The 21,749-nt window shown below is 39.3% G+C and overlaps 1 protein-coding gene across 2 annotated transcripts in view; it reads left to right on the top strand.

Moving 5' to 3' along the window:
* The window catches only part of KCNN2 (potassium calcium-activated channel subfamily N member 2), a 192,032-nt gene that overhangs the window by 81,832 nt on the left and 88,451 nt on the right, over positions 1-21,749 (top strand). For both annotated transcript variants that reach the window (XM_075931993.1, XM_075931994.1), the window contains exon 6: positions 11,594-12,012. In XM_075931993.1, coding sequence (XP_075788108.1) covers positions 11,594-12,012 — 419 coding nt within the window. The remainder of the gene's footprint in view (positions 1-11,593; positions 12,013-21,749) is intronic.

Raw genomic sequence — 21,749 nt, 5'->3', positions numbered from 1 at the left:
CTGTGATGATAATGATGGCCAAGCTACTTAACTGCTACTTAGAACAGTATGAACAAGTGGCAAGAGTATTAATTATTACACAAGTTAGAAGCAAAGCAGTTTGGAAACTGAGGGTAAGGTCTTCAACATGTTCAAGCTCAATTACACTCAGTAGAACTATGACAATTTATACCAGCTGATGTGCTGTCCCATAAGATACCTTTAAAATTTTTATTATTTGTATTTGTTTGTTTATGTTCACCTGATAAGTATGGACCATAAGACTGAATCTGAGTCTGCTCTCATGGACTTCAGTGCAGTTTTTTTTGTTTTATGTTGGTTTCAGTTAATCCAGGGAAGCAGAGTCAGGCCCAACAAATGTAGAATATATTTCTGTGATTTGATTCATGAAATGTATGTCTGGTCTACTAACTGTAGCGTTCTGGCCTTTGAATTTACATACATGTTTGTAATCAACTTGAAAGGGGGTTCGAACTGGAATAGCAGAGTATAGTGTAACCACCACTGGGTAGATTTGAACCTGGAAAGCTTTGTATGGGAACCTCTACAGCTTGAACTATAAAACCAACTGGCTCTCAGCCATGCTGAGAGGTGTCTTGCTCTTATCTGTTGCTGTGGTCTAGGTGCTACTGCATGGGACAGTGAACCACACTAGCTGTGTGGGTTACAATAGGATTCAGGAACATTGAGAGAACTGTGTGTGGAAGCTGCCATAGCATCTAGCCAACTTTAGTAAATATCATTAACTCTCCCTGCTAGTATAAATCCAGTCATAGGTGCTGAGTTTTTCTTTTCCCTTGGGATTCTTCACCCCCCACATCCCTGCCCCTACTCTACTCTCTCCCACCTTCATTCTACCTCTTTTCGCCCTCATTCTGCCTCTTCCCTGAGCTTCCTGCCTGCTTGCTGCTCTCTGCCCTCCTGCAAGCTGTCCTCCTAGCCACCAGTTAGCTGTTGGCAGTGCCCTCAATCAGCTGTTTGGCAGCACCCTGATCAGCTAATTGAGGCTCTGCCAAATAGCTGATTGGGGATAGCCCAGAAGTAGTGGCTGATGGATGCTAAGAATTGTTTTTTTTTCCTGTGAGTACTCCAGTACCCATTGAGCCAGCACTTGTGAAACCAGTCACTTTTTCACTCCCATACTCAAGGATTAATTATTGTAATATTTTGTAATTGTGTAATTCATCTTCAATAAAATGTAAGTTATCTCTGACAGGAGCGGTATTAGGGGGATGTACTATAATTAATTTTGTAATTTAGGATAAGTTTAATGTATTGGCTAATAACAGTACTTTTCTTATTTACTTTTCCATCAGTTTTTAATATTGTTTTGGAGTAGCAAACAAACAAAAAATAATAATCAAATGTGTTTGAACCACATAAAGTATAACTCCATTCACTTACAAACAGCTCATGAACTAACAAAGAAAATCAGTATTTAATCAAAACACCTCTTTTTGCTTTGATAGTATTTAATTTTTTGTAATGTTATGAAATATATTACATTTGACAGGTGAATGAGAAGTTATCCAGTCCAAAAATTTGGTCTATGCCATATTTAATAATTTTACTTTTACTGGCTTATGTATTTTTCACTATTACTAGGTAGGTCAGCTTTGTTAATTTTAATTTTGGAAGATTTTTGGGAACAAATTTCATAGTTGTCACTGGATCACATTTCATTTTTATTGAACATCTTTCTGCCTTAGAAGGAATTCTTTTGTTAAAGTAGTAAAACATGAAGTGCTTATTGTCACTTAGGATCAAATTATTTTTAACTAAACTTTGGTAACTGAAGATACTGATAGTTTAATTTTTATATTATGTATCTATTATGCATATATCTTTTTAAATATTCCCAGAGTATATGACATTTCTCTTTTACTCTTCACTAGAACAATCCCTGTAATTGTCCTCATTGATCAGTATGAAACTAGATCCTCAATAAAATATGTTTATATTTACTTTTTTTTAAACTTCAGTCAAAGAAAAGAAAGGGAAACAAGTGAGGCGTTCATTTGAGGCCTGATAATGAAATGTGGGAAAACTGAGGTAAAGAGTATAAGTGATTTGTCCATAGCCAAAGAAGAAATTGGTGTGGAAGCCCCAGTTGGAACTCGGTATTTTCTGGCATGCAGTCCTGTACTCAGCCAAACATATGCCACTGAAATGAAAGGCATGTCATACAAATACTTTTTTTGCAATATGACACTTAAACTGTGACATACAGTAAGATAATATTGTCATGAATGTCTGTGTAGAGTGCCACACTCAAGAAGTATGCGTACAGCATAACTCACTGTAAATGATATGCATGGCATATGGCCCAACGCTGCATCCCATACAACATAATATTTAATGCAAAAGATTCAGTGGTATTTATTTACTGGGCTATGTAGGTCAGTGTTAGGAAGTATTTCTAATAGTACAATGTGAAAAACCTCCCTGAACCACTAGATTTATTTTATGAACATTTGTTCAAGCCTCCACAACATTATGATACCTGTCACAGAACACTATCTTAGGCAGTCCTTTTTTTACATGCTCTTGACCAATGTATGTGATACATTTGTCTAGAATTGTGGGCCAGTGCTTCAAGTTCAACTTTACTATCTTATCAAACACATAAATTCGTTTCAGACAATGAATGCTGTTTCCTGATAGAAAGACAATTACACTTTCAGGTAAGTCAGTTAATAAGGAGCCTATTATGTGATTACTGCCTGGTGTTGAGGCATCTTGTATTAACACTGTAGCCTTAGTCTTTTAAAGTGGCCTTGACCCAATCTCTAAAATCATACCCACAAATTTGCACATATAGTCTGAGATGTGGATTCTGCAAATTGTTTGGGACAAAGGCTATGTGCTCATGTATAGCTGGATAATACCTAACTTGTTGCATCACCTAGTGAAATATAAATAATACAAAGAAATAACAATTTGCATTTGCAAATATTTTAGTTAGCCATCAAACAGCATTCTCTAGCAACCCTTCAGGAGCTATATGTGGAGATCACTCATAGTAGTTTAATCCCAGATCCCAGTGCACAAACTGGTGGGACTCTTATTGATTGCCCTCTTATTCTTACAGAGCCATCAGTTTGAGACATTAACACTTTCTTCTTCAAAAGGCATAATAACACATTAAGGGCCTGATTCTTTGCTCTGCATATAAAAAAATTATTGCAGTCAGTATATCTGTCCAAGCAGCTGATCTGACTCAAATCCTTGACAGCAGAATGCAGTTGAAGCAACTGGGCTATGAACAAAGGATAGATTCATAAAGAAGATTTCTTCTCTTATCTAAATGGCAGCATGGCCCCCTGTTTAGGATTGGCCTGCAGTAGCAGCTTAGTGCCATCTTTTATGTCTTGCATCCAATGTTGTAGGAAAAATTTCCATTCTGTTGTGGTCTCTCAAATGAGAAGATTTGAAACAGCAAAGTCAAATGAAGGATTTCTATACAATGTCAATCTTCATCTCGGATTTGGTAGTCAGGTAAAAAAATGTGCGGTTATCTATTTTTATTTTGTAGCCATTTATAATTAGACATATGCCCACTTCCCAAGGGCAATAGGGGATACTACTGGCTGTGTAGAGTTAGAGGAAAAAATGAGTGCTTAGCGTCAAGGCTGGCAAACTGCTTTCTATTGCTCTTTGGTGCCATTTAGAAAGAAACAGAAGCTACAGAGCAATTGTTACTTTCAATCTTAGGTCAGATGTGTTAGTCAATGCACCTAGGAGTCTGAAATCAGATAAACACTTTCTACAGCAGACAGTAAGTGATTTTTTAAATTTCACCTCTCTACATGATTTTTGGTTGATTTTCCTGGGCTGCCAAATAATGGGCTTATCAACCAATAATTTGGTTGATAATCCTAGTCTGGGCTGATGTGCTGAAAGTAAGGTTTATGGAAAGGAAGCTTCCTGAAACATTAAGAAATGCAGTTGTATCTCTGCCTTTGAAGGTAAGGGAAATGGTGTGGATAGTTGCTCTAACCACAGTCCAGTCTTGTTTATTAACAAAGAATGTAAGCAAACCTACTGGCTGTAAGTATAGATAGAACCTGTTTTCTAGTTTACTTCACATAAACTAGACAGGATTGATAAAGGTGAAGCATTCCAATAACAACATTAGATTTTTTGTTGATGTTGAGCATTAATAAAATTGTCAACAACTAGGCAATGGCAATCCAATCACCTTTGATGTTAGGAAGGTTTTTGATAGAGTAGGCTGCATTTTCCTTTTTTATGCTTGATAGATGTGAGTTTGGTAATGATTTGGTTGATGGATTAAGCTTTTATGTTGATACAGCAGCTTCACTCCTAAGTAACGGTGCAGAGTGAAACCATTTTTTATATATAAAGGAATGCATCGTGTGTCCTCTGCTTCCTCATTTACCTGACCCTGCTGTTGAAAGTCATGCTTTATGGCAAGATTGTAACTTGCTGTAATAGCATAGTCAAGTAAAAGGGCGAAAGATCTTGTTTGGTCTCTGGTTTTTACCTACATTATGCTCAAGGCATACTGAGGACTCTGAGAGCATGTCTATACTAGGGAGTTATTTTGAAATAGTTCCCCTTATTACAAAATAACAAGGTGAGCACCCACACTACAAAGCCTGTTATTTCAAAGTAATAACTCGAGCATGTGAAAAGGAATAACGCTATATCAAAATTTTTATTTTGGGAGTTATTTCAAAATAACTTATTTAAAATAACCCCTTAGTATAGACATGTCCTGAGGTGCAGCTATGTTTTTGCTTTACTTGGAAAGCTGGGTGGAGAGTCTGTAGAGCCTTGTGCCAGTGTACAAATCAGTTTGATGGGGGTGAAGTAATCTTCATGTACAATAATCCTACAGCTGTTCTTAGTGCATAATAGCATGTATAGTCCCAGAGTAGATAAAAACTGATTTATAAGATCATCAGATACATTTTCCCCTTTTTCTACATGGTACCTCTGGAGGACAGAGTTAAGATGCTTTAATTCTCTATTTTTATACGTTAGCATCTTTGGATTTCTGTTAAGTTTAACATTATTTTTGGAATTTCTTAGATTTGTTATGCTTGTTTCTAAAATAGTTTCAACATCTCGGTAATGTTTTTAACCTTAAATCACTGGAATATACTTAACCTTAGCTTCAGATTGACATATTTGTATTTGGGAATTTCCTTGAATAATTTTAAAAAGCAGATAATACATAAATAGTAAATAAGAAGTCCAAAGAGCTTGATATATGCATTTCTAATTATTTGAATATATTAGCATCAACCTAACTTTTTCCCCTTTATTGTTATTGTAGGGTCAGATTCACCAGTATGCTCTGTCTGCTTTATTTCATACTGTACAAATGCAAAGTACCTGAAGTGAACTGGCCAGTTTCCTCTGGTTCCTGACCATTCATATTCACCCTGTCGTCTTGCAGCTCTTGTCCTTCACATTCCTATTCACCCACTCCTCTAGTTTTCTTAGCAAGGATGCTCACTTTCAAAATGGTTGCTTCATTCCATGTTCCCAGTGGGAGAAACGCCAAGTTGCTTTCTGAGAGGATGTAGGTTTCTAAGTTTTTTGGGGCCACCATTCCCATGAATTATGGAACCAAAACTAGTGTTCCCATAACATTACTAGCTTGACTAATGGGATTAATGCACTGATAAAATTAGAAATGCTATCATGCTGTCTGAAAGACAAGCTGATGGAGTTTTGGTCTTTGTTTCTGTAGTTGTTCTATTATAATCATCAATGTAATGCAATTTTCTCCCTGTATCATGTATCTCTCCAGATGTGCAAAAGGAACTTAAACTGCCTTACTGGGTTTCCCCAGGGGATTCCACTGTCAAGTGTTGTAAAGATGGCGTAGGTGGCTCTATGCTATCCTCTCTCTTCTTGGTAATAGGATTGTTTCAGAACAGGACAGAGATAGAATTGGTAGACAGAGTGTGATGGGGCAAAAGCAAGTTGAACTCCAGTTATCCTCATTGGTTCCTGAGGAACCATTACAATCTGGCAGAAGCTGGAGCAGCTATTAGACTGTTCCACTTCAGAAGTGGACTGCTTTGGCCCTTGCTAACTTCTGACATCAAGAGAGGCAGAAACATGGTTTAAAGCCATATATACTTTTCCCCATCCCTCATCAGCTGTACTGAGAACTAATCAAGAGCATCTAAGATCAAACCCAGTGTTATATAAATGCCTTTCCCTTCTCCTTACCTATTAAATCCAAAAATAAAAATATTTGAGAGAGGAAAAGTAAAATAATTTTAGAAATGAACTGATCGCATTGCTGAAGGGGAAAAGTGAGTCTGCAGAAGCGAGCAATTTTACTTAATCTGTCTTCTCTGGAGTGGGAGAAGCTAGCTCAAGTTATTATCACTTGTGTCTGTGATTCACTTGTGTGGCTTGTGCTTTTAGTCAGCAGAACTGTTTGGGGGGCAGTCAAAGTTGAGAAGAGGCAAAGGACATTTTCATGAGTGCCCCTTTCATGTCTCTTAGATCTGTAGGTTAATGCAGAAGAACCCTCAGTTCTCTCACCTGGCAGAAGCATTCCAAATGCTGAAACCTGAAGAGCTTCCTTTCATTACACCAGGGGTGGGCAATAAAATAGTGGTGGCCCGCCAAAGTTAGTTCCTGAGGGGCTGCTACCACTGTAGTTACCTGTGCCTCTGCAGGCATTGGGTGATCACAGCTCTTATTGGCCAGCGATCGCTGTTCATGGCTAATAGGCACAGCGGGAAGTGGTGTACCAGGCCATGTCACTTCCCCCAGCTCCCGTTGGCTGTGAATCGTGATCCATGGCCAATGAGAGCTGAAATTGCCCAACACTTGTAGAGGTGCAGATAAATACAGAGGTGGGGGCCCACCAGGCACTAAGCCTAAGAGACTGGATCCAGCCTGCAAGCCAGTATTTGCCCACCCCTGCTTTACAGTGTGTATTCCCACATTAGAGAGAAACAGGCCCTGTGTTTGGTTTAAACTGTAATTATATTACCTCATAAATGGAAAATACTACTAAATATTAAATGAAAGTATCTGTATTAAAATGGTCACTGATGAAGAATCATCTAGTGAGTGGTCTTAATTCAGTCACTTACTTATTGGTCTAAAGAGTGTCACATATTCAGATGGTGCCCCTGAATGGAGGATTTTATATTTGGAACTATGATTTGGTGAAAGACGTGTAAAACTCATCTAGATAAATAGCTCCCTATTAACTACAAATATGGGGATCCTTAAGACTGATGATTATTCCAGCAAGAATCCAGAAGAAATTATGCTCATGATCTCCCTTTTTAATTCAGGAGAATGTAGCTTTTGGCTTGTGCTAAATCTTTCTCTTTTGGCTGGAAAACACCTCTTTATGAATAATAAACTCATCTAACTTCTTTGATCTCATGATATTTCTATAGCCTTACAGGAATCACTTGACTTGCTACTGAATTGCAGTTTTTTGCAAAAGTTACAACTTCCCAGCAGCACTAAGACATCTTTTTTATCACAAAGCCTTTGGATTCAGCATCTTGGTAATCCCCCTCACCTCCTAGAGGAATTCTTTGGTGGCATAGAGCTACTGTTGCAGAGTCTTGTTTGAGGGGAAAGGTGGTTTCCCTAGATTCCAGTGATTGCTTTGGGACTCTTGAAAGCCAGCCGTTAAAATGATATTTGTCTTCTTAGGCATAATGTGGATAAAGGATGGAGATAAAGCTCTGACTATATCTATACTTACAACTAGATTGTCACTGTTGTGATCGATGCAGCAGTGTTGATTTAGCAGGTCTGGTGAAGACCTGCTAAATCAATGGCAGAAAGGCAAGTTGGTGGGAGAACATCTGTTGTCACACCAAGGTGTAGACAGTGCTGTAAGTTGACCTAAAGTACATTGATGTCCGTTACATAATTTATATAGCTAAACTAGCATATCTTAGGTGGACCTACACTTGTAGTGTAGAATAGCCCTTAGTGTGGAACAGAACAAAACACTGTTATACAATAGCTCAGGAGAGGAAGTGAAGAAAAACCTTGTCCATAACCAGTTGAAAACAGAAGGGAAATTTGGGTGTGTGGAACAAAACCTTAATTGTAGTGTGATCAGAACGCCCTGATTAACTTTGCTTCTGCAAAACATGCCAAAACTATTTGTGCTAGAGTTTCAAAACAGCTCAGAACTATGTATTTAAATGTATGCATAAGTCAGATAACTATGCACATGTTAATTAAAAATCTTGTTTAGCAATTCGCATGTACATTTGGCAATGTGCACCTATAATAACTAAGCATAGAACTCTAAGTGTGTTTTTATTTGCAGGTCTTCCATGCTTAGATATCTGGTCCCTAATGACCACAAGTGATCAAACCTAATTTTTTTTGTCTTATCTAAATGACAGCACCTTTCTAATTGTATGTCTTAGTACTCTTTCAAATAAGAAGTGTGCCACCCACTGAATCACTAGCACCATTACTTGCTTCACCGTAATGTTCCTATTCATTTACTGACATATACAGTATTCATGGGAGAACCATATGGCAAGATGTTGATATTCACAGAAAATTCACTTGTATAATTTCATATAATGGCATCAAATTTACATAAACAGTAACATGCAGAAAAATTATGTTTTCATGATGACAGTAAGGGACACATTTTCAAAATGTCCCCTTAATTTAACATTTTTACAAGCAAATTAGGCATTTATTCATGCAGATGATGAATTTGTTTGTCTAATTATCCAGTTTGAACAAATGATGTGTTTCTTGCATACAGATGGTGATACCCATAAGAGTTTTTTGACCCATAGTAAAGTTGTGCCTAACCCTGTAGGTAGATCATAATAATACACACAATAAGCAAAAATATATTACAGCAGTCTCTTTAAGGCGCAGTGTCATTGCTGGTTTATATGTTGATTCACCTCTTTTTATTCTGTCATGTAGTAACTGTTGGATTCATAGTGGCCTATATGAAATTAGACATAAATACAAGATTTTCCTAACTTCTGTGCCATGCAGATTTGTATCCAAGACATGTTCTTGTCATCTCTGTGGGAGTCAGGCTGCCCTCAGAAATTTTGACAATCTCTCCAGAACTATGTAGTCACATGTATATAAAATAAAGTGCTAATTTCTTATTTCCCAGTTTAGTGCAGTGGCCAAATGTATTAATAAAGTCATGAGGTCTGTACTCAAATCAGTGCACAATATGATCCTGGGGACATGGCTCTGTGAGAGATGCAACTGCATAAATATGTCTTGGAAACATTAATCTTTTTCTGAAGCAGTGGCATCTGAACCATGGTTGGTGGACCAGACTGGTTTTTGGAACACTTTTTGATTGTCCGTAGAGAGTGGGCTGGTCAGCGCTCCCTCCCTCTCTCCCATTTCCAGCTCCTAAATCTGATTGTTACCACTAAAAAGACAATAACATTTTACTAATACTACTTTTTCATATAAATAATGGTTGTAGTTGACATGGGAGGTTCTGCATGATGATAGCTGGGAGTGGAGCCAGTTCAAATGATTGCTCAAGACAGGGTGTGCAATACGTGGCCTGTGGACTGGATGCGGTCGTCCAGGATTAGCTTCAAGTGGGCCACCAGTGCTTTATTTACCTGCATGTCCATAGGTATTGGCCGCGGATCGCCTTTCCTGACCAATGCAAGCAGCTGTACCTATGGATGCGTGGGTAAATAAAGTGCTGGCGGCCCACTAAAGGCTAACCCTGGCAAATTGCCTCTGACTTATTTCCCACCCCTGTCTCAAAATACATTTGTTATATACATTTGTTGAACAATAATTAGATTAACATATGCTCTGTATGTACTGTAATTGTGAATGTTTGACTGATGCATGTTTCACTGTTATGGACTGCTTGATCCTCAATTACCTCATAAGCTGTAGACTTCTTTTGAAATAAATTGTGTGATACCTCACAATCGCAGTAACATTAGTTTATAGTTTCTCTGTCTTAAGACAAAGAGCAGCAGCTGTTTCTGAATTGAAAGCTGAATGAATTCTTAGGCGGATGTACAGTGTATTTGTAGTGTGAAAGAGAACAAGATGTTCAGGTGACCATTTAAACTCTTGATTTGGAAGAGAGGTAATATTGCTCAAGGAGCTGAATTTGCTAGGGACTATATATTATTTAGGGGTTCCTTCACAAGTTAATAGTACTCCTGTGGCTTCCTATTAGAAAAGTATTGTGATATTTTAAAAATCAATTTGAAAATCCTAATTATCTGATTATAAAAAAATCTCTATCAATCTTAGGAAGGATTTTCATCTTTCAGCTATGGAAAAGAGTTTTACATACTGCTCCTATAAGGTATGTCTACACAGCAGGGCTAAAGTCAAATTACGCTATGCAACTAGAGCTACAACAATTGTGTAGCTTAAGTTGAAATAGCTTAACTCGGCTTTTGGCGCTGTCTACACAGCAGGAAGTCGAAGGAAGAACATTCTTCCTTTGACTTCCCTTACTCCTTGTAAAATGAGGGTTACCAGGAGTCTGAGTAAGAAGTCCTCAAGCTCGCCATTATTTCAAAATAAAGGCTTATAGTGTAGACATGCTATTTGTTTTTTCGGAATAAAGTCAGTTATTCTGAAATAATGCTGCTGTCTCGACATAACCATAGTGAGTAACTTGGTTTTCCAATCCATTTGCAGTATCAGAAATTCTTTTTTCTGCCTCATGGCAGGATGTTACCACTGATGAAATGCTGCTAGTGTCATGAATTATTTTCTATCTTGAAAAGCTGTTCATAGAACCTGATTCTGCAGCCTTTCCTTACATAGCTCAACTGTCAAATGACTTAGCTAGTTAGGATCATGAATGATAGGCAGGTTGTTTATTGCATATGAACTATTTTAGTTCAAGATCATAATAATCACTTTTCCCACTCTCAAAGTGAATTTTTTTGTTAGGTTTGATATTTATTTATTTGTTAATGTTTGGAAAGACTGTTGATAAACCTACTGAAGTATTGGTATCCTTTGCACCTAAATGGTATAATCTAAGGCTCCTGATCCCGCAAAGGCTTACTCACACAGTGTGTGTAACTTTCAGGATGTGATCATCCCCACTAACCTCACTGAGGCTATTCATGTGCTTCAGTTAAGCACATAAGTAAGCCTTTGTGGTAAAGGGGTCTAAAATTTTATGTCATCCAGCCCAATTCAGAATTAGGCCACAATCCTGATAAAGCTTTCATACATTCTAAACTTTACATACTGTGAGTAGTCCATCAGTTTCAGTGGGACTGTTCACAGTATGCAGAATTTAAGCAGGTACAGAAATCTTAATATACACAAGGCCTTAATAAAATATTGAAGATATAAGAATTTGAGCAAATTTCATTTTTATATAGATATCCTTTTACATTATTTTTTATTTTATATAACAACTCATTCTAGATTATGTAAAGTTATGTATTGATTGTTTAATTCATATAGGTGGTTTAGCAAATGGTTTTTGACAAATTTACATTTTTAATATGTTGCCACTTATAAAATTGCTAATGACCAACTCCTGCAAATATTGTTTTTAAAAAGAGGTTTGTTAATCCTTTACTAAAGTAGACCTTATATTTTATTATTTTAGTTGTTCATGGTGGACAATGGAGCAGATGACTGGAGAATAGCCATGACTTACGAGCGTATTTTCTTCATCTGCTTGGAAATACTGGTGTGTGCTATACATCCCATACCTGGGAATTATACATTCACATGGACAGCCCGGCTTGCCTTCTCCTATGCTCCATCTACAACAACAGCTGATGTGGATATTATTTTATCTATACCAATGTTCTTAAGACTGTATCTTATTGCCAGAGTTATGCTTTTGCATAGCAAACTTTTCACAGATGCCTCATCTAGAAGCATTGGAGCACTAAATAAGATAAACTTCAATACACGTTTTGTTATGAAGACTTTAATGACAATATGTCCGGGAACTGTACTGTTGGTTTTTAGTATCTCATTATGGATAATTGCTGCATGGACTGTCCGAGCTTGTGAAAGGTAAGTCTTTTTTCCCAGTCATATATATTTAAGAAAAATCAATTTATTACTAGTGTTGTTTTTTTTCTAATCTCTTGGATATTATCTCATTCTTTTATATTGAACAGAGTGATGTTTCCAGTACCTGGGCCATGTTAATTGCTAGTTGTATTGTGCTTTTTGTATCATGGCTTTCTGGAATGCATTGTCTCTTGATTTCAAAGGCCTTTGAAGGGATGTTTGAATTGTCAAAGATTTCTGCCTTTAGAGTTGTGATATGAGTTATTTACTTAATTCTAATGCTATCTGAGTGCTTTATTATGCATGGTCTAGAACATTAGAGATTATAGTAGAACTTAAGTGCCATAAAATTACTTTAATAATAGCCTTTAAAATTCTTCATTTAATATTAAGTCTCAGTCACTTTAGCTTATGGTTTATTACAATATTGACAATGGTGTAAATAAATCAGTAATGGGAATCTCCACTGAAAATTTGATTTAAAAACTCTGATAATTCTAGTGTTTTATAACAAAAATCAAAAAGGTGTAATCTCAATATATTCTATGGACAGAGGTTTTTTTATGTGGTTAGATTGAATGCATACCGTATTTACATTTACCAATACATAGTTTACTGTGGTAGAAACTACAAATACAACAACAGAGACAATCAGTAGAAGTTATAGTGGTTGGCACTTTCTTATGAAGTCCAAAAAAAAGTATACTTTCTAGCCTTTCGTTAACATAGGTTTAAATCTTCAGCAACCAATAGACATTGAGCAGGTACAGAACAAATCATTATCAGTACTATACACCTTACAAAAAGAAATGATCTGGGCAGTTTCAGACTAATGTGAGCTCTCGTGAGTAAGTGAGCAATAACAAGTGGAACATGAAAACATCCACTCAAGGTGCAGGAGCAGTCAAAAAAGCAAACAATGTTAAGAATCATTAAAAAAGGGATAGAGAATAAGAGAGAATATCTTATTTCCTCTGTATAAATCCATGGTACACCCACATCTTAAATAATGCATACAGATGTGATTGCCTCATCTTAAAAAAGATATATTGGCTTTGGAAAAGGTTCAGAAAAGGGCAACAAAAATGATTAGGGGATTGGAAAAAGTGCCATATGAAGAGAAATTAAAAAGACTGGGACTTCTCAACTTAGAAAAGAGGAGATTAAGATGGGATATGATAGAAATCTATACACTCATGACAGCTATGGAGAAAGTGAATGAGGAAAAGGTACAGGCAGTCCCCGAGTTACGCGGATCCGACTTATGTCGGATCCGCAGTTATGAACGGGGCTTTTCTCGCCCCTGAGAACGGGAGCAGCGGGACGCCCAGATGTGCCGCGGTCCCACCGCCCGCATCCTCCGGGGCAAGAAAAGCTGCTCCGCGTCTCCCTGGTCTGCTGGGGGGGAGTCTGGCGCATCTGGGCTGTCCCGCTGCCCGCGTGCTCTGCGGCTTTGCTCCACGCCTCCGTGGTCTGCTGGGGGGGCTCTCCCCCCCCAAGCAGACCAGGGACACGTGGAGCAGCTTTTCTCGCCCCGGAGGACGTCTGGGCTGTCCCGCTGCCCGCGTGCTCCGTGTCTCTCTGGTCTGCTGGGGGGAACTCCTCCCCCCCAGCAGACCAGGGAGACACGGAGCAAAGCTGCGGAGGATGCGGGAGGGACCGCGGCGCGTTTCGGCGGTCTCGCCACTCGTGTCTCCCTGGTCTGCTGGTGGGGGGAGGGGCGCAGCTAGTGCGCCCCCCCCCCCCTTCCCCCAGCAGACCAGGCTTTTCTCGCCGACAACGCCTGGGGTAGAGCAGCTGGGGCGCTGCCGGGTTGGTCCCGCAGCGCCGCTCCACGGCGCTACTGGACCAACCCGGCAGCACCCCAGTTGCTCTGCCCCAGGCGTCCCCAAGTCAGCCGCTGCTGAAACTGACCAGCGGCTGACTACAGGAAGCCCAAGGCAGAGTTGCTCTGCCCCTGCTTCCTGGAATCAGCCGCTGATCAGTTTCAGCAGCAGCTGACTTGGGGACACCTGGGGTAGAGCAGCTGGGGTGCTGCCGGGTTGATCCCCGCAGCGCTGAGGTGCGGAGCTGCGGGGACTTACCCGGCAGTGACCCAGCTGCTCTGTCCCAGGCGTCCAAATTCAGCCGCTGTTGAAACTGATCAGCGGCTGATTCCAGGAAGCCCAGGGCAGAGCAGTTCTGCCTCCGGCTTCCTGTAGTCAGCCGCTGGTCAGTTTCAGCAGCGGCTGAATCTGGACGCCAGTTCCGACTTACATACAAATTCAACTTAAGAACAAACCTACAGTCCCTATCTTGTACATAACCCGGGAACTGCCTGTATTTACTTGTTCCCATAACATAAGAACTAGGGTTCACCAAATGAAATTAATTGTTAGCGGGTTTAAAACAAACAAAAGAAAGTATTTCTTCACACAACGTACTGGGGAATTCCTTGCCAGAGGATGCAGCACTTTAACAGGATTCCAAAAAGAATTAGATACATTCATGGAAGATAAGTCCATCAATGGCTATTAGCCAGGATGTGTAGGAATGGTGTCCCTAGCCTCTGTTTGTCAGAAACTGAGAATGGGCATCAGGGGATGGCTCACTTAGGGTATGTCTGCACTACCCTCCTAGTTCGAACTAGGAGGGTAATGTAGGCATACCGCACTTGCAAATGAAGCCCGGGATTTGAATTTCCCGGGCTTTGTTCCATGAGGAGTAACGGTAGTTCGGACTAGGAAGCCTAGTCCGAACTACCTAGTCCGTGCCGCATGTAGCCGCGCAGCATGGGGTTCGAACGAGCAGGGATTTAAAAATGGCGGCGCCTGGCTTATGCAAATGAAGCCCGGGAAATTCAAATCCTGGGCTTCATTTGCAAGTGCAGTATGCCTACATTACCCTCCTAGTTCGAACTTGGAGGGTAGTGTAGACATACCCTTACGGTGTGTCTAAACTACATGGCTCCATCGATGGAGCCATGTGGATTAGGCTGATCGGCAGAGGGAAATGAAGCCGCGATTTAAATAATTGCGGCTTCATTTAAATTTAAATGGCTGCCATGCTGAGCCAACAAACAGCTGATCGGCAGAGCGGGGCAGAGCGGGGCAGCATGCCAACCTGAATGCCTCATAGGATGAGGTTTACCAGGGAGGTCGATAAGGGGCTTTCATGTCGACAGGGGAGCGTCCAGATTGCCCCGATATGCCGACAAACAGCTGATCGGCAGAGCGGGGCAGCCATTTAAATTTAAATGAAGCTGCTATTATTTAAATCGTGGCTTCATTTCCCTTTGCCAAACAAATAAATTTACATGGCTCCGTTGACAGAGCCATGTAGTTTAGACGTACCCTTTGTGATTACCTGTTGTGTTCCCTCCCTCTGTGGCATCTGGTATTGCCCACTGTCGGAAGATAGGATACTGGACCTTTGGTCTGATCCAGTATGGTTGTTCTTATGTTCTTAACAGGACCATTTGATGGAAACAATTAGGAAGAATCTCTGAGAGATTTCATGTCTGTGGTTCTCAGGCCTTGCACTGAAATACCTTCAATTTCTTGTGCTGGAATGCCTTCTTCAAAATATTTCTGAGATTTCCACTAATAATTGCTGATCACTCTATAACCTTTTGCAAATGTGCCCTTTTAGAAAACAATTTTGCAGTTGCTTTCTGGCAGTCAGTTGCTGAATATACATTGTGTACTTGTTATTTCTCTCAGGTAACGGGAAGAGAGGAAAATTTTATAAACTGAATATGGAGGTTTATATTGTTATCATTTTTAAAAACTTCAGAACTGAGAAACAGTGGAACCAAGTGTGATATGCTATTTTCCTTTGGCTTGTCAGTGTTCCACATGCTGTGGTGAAGATGTACAGTATATTATGGTATAACAGGAATAGCTCATCAGTGTATATTCTGAAAACACCATGCTAAGGAAGACATATTATGTAATTGATTGAAAGAGACAACGTAGATGGTGTAGTATCTTTTATTGGACCAACTTGGGTTGCTAGTATACTTTTGACCAACTCGGAGTTCTTAACAAGACACTTGCACCTTCGACCAACAAAAAATGGTCCAATAAAAATATTACCTTACTTACCTTGTCTGTCTTAGTTCCTGGGTCCAGCATGGCTACAACACTACAAATGTTAAAATTATTGTCTGTCAAAATAGTCTTTTCAGATGGGACAGGTAGAACAGATTACATTTAATGCATTTATGTTTTAGAAGTCCCTTTCTTCTCCTGAAAATGTTAACAATACACTTCAAACCTTTCATTTTCACCAATTTATTCCCTTTTGTCATATTATCTCCAATTTCCCTTGATTAGGACACTATCCCGTAGCCTCCCAAAAAGAGCTGAGTAGATTATTTACACTGTCTTTAATGAATATTCAAACATATTATGAGAAAGTCAGGTGCTGTCAAGGAAAAAAGGCACAGAATGAGAATAGTGAGGTTACTGAAAAGCACTTACGTATATGAATAATTTTGTTAATGTAATCTAGTTCCATTGAACTCAGACAAAACCACAAAAATGTCATGAGTGTGACTTGTCTTAATTGCTGCAAACCCAGTGATGGAATATGCATATTGTGAATTACATTTGTGGCTTTTTGAATTCACTATAATGAATGGAGATACTAGGCTATGGCTTTATTTAAAAGCACCAGTTCAACATAGAATAGTCCTATGGCTATCTTGATACTTGATGTAACTGCACTTTATTTAGTAGAGTGGAACCATAGGTGAGTTTTGCTCCTCTTTGTTAGAATGATATTCCTGGGGCAATTTTGTACCACTGCGCAGTGCAGAATTTTGCAGAAATTAATGTTGTGCATGCAGATTTTTTTTCTCCACAGAAATGGGCTACAGTACTGCCAGAGACCACTAGGGGCTACTGGTCTCAGCAGAACCCAGCTTGCACATAAAAGACATTTCTGAGGGGGAGGAAAAGGAAGCTAGAGGGTGCATGGCAGTTGCAGTTACCTGCCCTGAGGGAAGGATTGCTCAACATGCAGGAAACTCCATGCAAGCCTGGGACCAAGCATCAGGCTGTTTCTTCCTCTGTATCCTGGAGGGCAAGGGGACAAATGTATGGGCAAGGGAGTTCCTGTAGCATGGCTCTAGACAGGAGGGGGGTTAAGTGTTTTGGTGGTTGCAGGGGAGGAGCTGTGGTTGTCAGGCTTACTGGATGAGCTTGGGGGTGAGATAGGGAGTCAGAGAAATAGGAAATGATTGCCATAGAGGTTTCTACAACTTTTTACTTCTGTGAGAATTTTTGAGTGTGTCCATATGGTTATCGATATCCATGCTGACAGTTCTTTTGAAATAATTTATCAAAATAATTGAAACTCGCATGATTATGGAGTATTATTTTGACAAATAAAATTTGCAGAATTTTAAAATATTGTGTGCAGAATTTTTAATTTTTGGTACAGAATTCTCCCAGGAGTATTGTGAATTTTTAATACTCTGGCCTAATGCACTGGGAATTGGAAACATTTCCTACCATTAATGGGGGTTGCATGGCCAATTTCCTGCACATTCAGCTTCAGATTTTTCCTGATGCGATTATGTTTCTTAGAAGAACTGCACTGAATCAATGTCACTGGCCCAATTACTAATTAGTCAAATTTAAAATATTGTGAATTCCCACCCCGTCATGAAGTAAAATAAGAAAGTGCCACAGACACAGAATGCTCAAAGGCTTCTATATTTGAAATTAATTTCATCTTCTTATATATATTTATCAATATAATTGTAGTTAGAGCTGAAAAAGACAATTTAAAACTTTCTGAGGCTATTGCAGTTACAATCCCGAGATAGAGGATGAATCTGAAACTATGTTTAATAGGCTTGATTCACTCCGTAGCAAAAAATGTACATAGATAACATGTTCCATTTACATATGTTTTTTTTTTGTCATAAGTAGAAAAACCTTTATTCGAGTAGGCTTTATTAAGTGTGTCAGAAAATAAACATGACAGAAAGAATGTATTGTTTTACTTGACATTATACATGGCAGTCTAACATTTTAATTGTTGATTTGGCGCATTTTTATTCAGCAGAAATTCAAACTCAGTCAGAATTTTGGTTGTTATTTCCTGATGAGAGATAATGAAATAAAGAAAAAATAACTGTTCTATTCCACAAATATCAGTAATTCTCAGAGTCACCACTGTCATATCTGCAGACACACTGGTTGATAAAGTACCATAAAAGGTTGCTTTAGTGTTTCTGTGACTGTATATTTCCATGCCTGACTATTCTAATTAATGCACAATAGTGTGTGTGTGGGGGGGGGGGAGGAAAGAACAGGCTACACCAAAAAAAATCATAAAAATCATGGAATGCACCCCATCCCAAAACACTCAGGGAGGTTTATGTACAGCCAGGAATAGATAATGACAAACAGATAAGAATGGCAACAGAAAAGGCAGAACACATTTTCATGTAATTGCTGTAAAATCCAAAGTATTCATGTTAGCAACAGAAAGCAGGAGCTGAATGACAGCCTAGTAACTAGTTCTATTTGGTTTTAACACTGTTAAGCCAATCAATAGTTCTATTGGGATTCTGGAGACTGTCACATCATAGAGCCTCATGGAAATGGGATGGGTAGGTTTGAGTGGGACTATTCATGCTTTGGAAGGAAATGCAGATGATCGCCATTGTGAACCTATTTAGGGTTGAGTAGAGACTGGCCATGGATACCAGGCAGACCACTTCATTGTTGTGTTTCTAGATCAGTCATTTATGCATGCACGAGCCATTTTACAAACTGCAATTTAAGGTCTCCTTGGGGACACTAGATATGGGGGGAAAAGAGGGCAGTGGTTTCTAGGGTTAATGTGACAGACTGCTTGCTAAGCCAGAGCTCTGCCAGGCTAAAGAGGCTGAGGGGAAACAGATGAGCAATCCCAGGCCTGAAGGGCTATTAGAAGCAGCTCTGGGCCTCACTGGGAGAGAGTTGTATAAGGCAGAGAAAGGAAGCCAGGAGGGGCAAGGAGCCAGGGTGTGGCTGAGTGTGCTCCCAGGCAGATGGAGAAGATGGCTGACTTGACTGTAAGCTTTGTACATAGAAGGTGGTGTGGACTAACAATAAAAGCACGGGTGGCTACACCAGAGTGGCTACACCAGAAGCTTCTCTGGCTGATTCGTGACCAGAAGGTGCCCCAGTCCAAGGGCCTGGCTGAGGACTTCACTACAGTTCTACATGTGGCATAGTGCTGAATACCCTCATCAGTTTGATGCACAGCTGTCTGTCATGAATGTGCTCCCTAAAATATACCTGTTTTATTTGGCCCAGACCAAAAAAAAACCCTTAATTTTTCATTGTCTTCTTGAGATATGTGAATCTTAATTTGCAATGTTCATGAATGCCTTTGCTAACACTCATTTACAGAGTCCATTACTCAAATATGATGCTAATAATGATCTTTCGACCTGTTAGTGAAATGTCTCTTCAGTCTGGCAGTCACTCAATTATAACAGGTGAAATATAAATCTCTTCAAATTCCACAAAAAAGTTAGAAACACATTAACATTTTAGTATTTTATAATTGAAAAATAGCTTGGCAAATTTCCTTCCAATTTAATAAAATAAAATCATCCCCTTTATTGTGAGATGAAGTATGAGATTTGTCCAACTTAAAAGAGAGTATTTTTTTCAGCACAAAGGAGGATCAAAAAGAGGGCTTAAAATAGAATACTGGTTGCAGCTGTAAATATAATATATTCTATGCATATATTCCAGCATGTCTGTGTAAAAAAAAAATAAATAAATAAAAATTCTGAGCCAAAATGTGCCATCATTTACATTACTGTATGTCCAGAGTAGCTCTATTCATGTCATTGAAGTTTCTCTGAATTAACAGCAGTTTAACTGAGAGAGCAGAATTGGGTCCTCTTCATTTTCCTTACAAATGACATTGGCAGTTTGTTTGCTTTTGTCATTTCTCTTTTGACTTTCTGACTGTGAAGCCATTTCAGATGAAGAAGCTTATGTCATTACTGTTCCTCATTCTGTCCTGCCCTTGATGTTAATTCAGACATTTGTTTGCTCTCTTTTTGTATTCATTTGGACTTCCTTTGTACTTGCTGTGCAACCTTTCATTTTTCTATAAATAAATAAATTTCTGTATACCTTATTTCCTGAAATTGGATGTTAGCTCAAAGATTTCATTTTCTATAAGATTGGGATGTTACATTTCGATTAATCAGCTAATCAAGTGGTTGATGGATTACTTGATAAGGGGGGTGCTCCCTATCCTCCTGCACCTCTTCCTTTGAAATGTTCAAGATCTGCTTGCAGGTGGCTCTTGTACATTTCAAAGGGAGAGGCGCAGCAGTCAGGACCCCACACAAACAGGAACTACTTCGGTCCCCACTTGCGCTGTTTCCCCGCTGCTCCTCTGCCACCCTTGTTCCCTCTGCAGAGATGGTGCTAGGGGGAACTGGCTTTTAAGCCAGCTCTCCTTAAAGCTGGCTCCTGCTCACCCCCTTGGTACCTCTGATACAGGGGGGAGCGACTAGTTGAGTAGTCAACTAATTGCTTGCATCCCTACTAAAAGAAACTTAGAAATTGTAAGTGTGACGCAAATTCAAGAAATCTAACAATCTCTTTTTTCATACTGGCAGCTCAGATATGTCAAGCCTCTAAACTCTCAAGGAAGTTATTTGGATATCTAATTTCCTCATGACTTGTGTCCAATATCTTTTGCTAGTGTGTAAGATAAATTTGCATAAAAAGCAGAAGACCACATTTGGCAGTTATATATGCTACCAAAACTAATACTAAATGGGAAACTGCGTAGATCGTTTTTTCTGCATGATCTGTTTTAAAAAACTGTAATATAGATATTTCTTAAAGAAGCAGAAGTTCTGTAAATTACAGTAGCTTCCAGATGACTTAATCGGGATTGAGGCCCCATTATGTTTATAATCCTCCATATATGTATGCAGTAAAATCCATTCTCTGCCCTGCAGATCTTGCAGTCTAGTTGATAGTTAAGATCTGACCACTATCTTTCTTTTCTGCACAATTTCTCACAAGTTTTATCCAAATCTCCTCTTCCCTTCATATTGTCTTTTCTTCCCCTCCTATATCTTGCTCCTCCATTTTTCCTGTCACAGATGCAGAAGTTTCTTCACTGCTTTTTAATCTAACCACACATTTACCTCCATGACCCCACCCAACTTTGTGTCTTACACCCACTCTTATCTCATCCCTGCCTTTGCTCTTTTATTTAACCTCTCACTCTTCTCTAGCTCTTTCCCCTCATGATACAAACATGTTTTAGCTTACCCATCTTAAAACAAACCCACTCTTTTGCCTTACTTATCTCTCTTCTTAATTTATCTTCCTTTTCTTTTTAATATCTCATATCTTTGAACATTCTAGAATCTCTGTCTAGAATTCTTCTTCTCCAGTACCATTCTAAACCCTCTCCATCCAGTTTGGCTTCTGCCCTTTACATGCCACTGCAATTGCTCTTGGGACAGTCTCTTAAGACCTTTTCTTAGTCACGTCTCAGAACCACTACTCCATCCTCATCCTCTCCAGCCTCATTCTCCCAGCTGCCTCTCGGACAGTGAACCATATTCTTCTTGAAATTTTGTGCCCCTTTCACTCCTTCAGTCACTTCTTCAGCATGTCTTTTGGAGGATTCTTATAGTTTCTTCTGTAACTTTCTGTGGGGGAGCTCTGTCCTTGGTGCCTATTTCACCTCCCACTACACCATGTTTC

The sequence above is a fragment of the Pelodiscus sinensis genome, chromosome 6 (assembly GCF_049634645.1).
Source record: "Pelodiscus sinensis isolate JC-2024 chromosome 6, ASM4963464v1, whole genome shotgun sequence".
In the NCBI taxonomy this organism is placed as follows: Eukaryota; Metazoa; Chordata; order Testudines; family Trionychidae; genus Pelodiscus; species Pelodiscus sinensis.
This window is presented reverse-complemented; position numbering and strand designations above follow the sequence as displayed.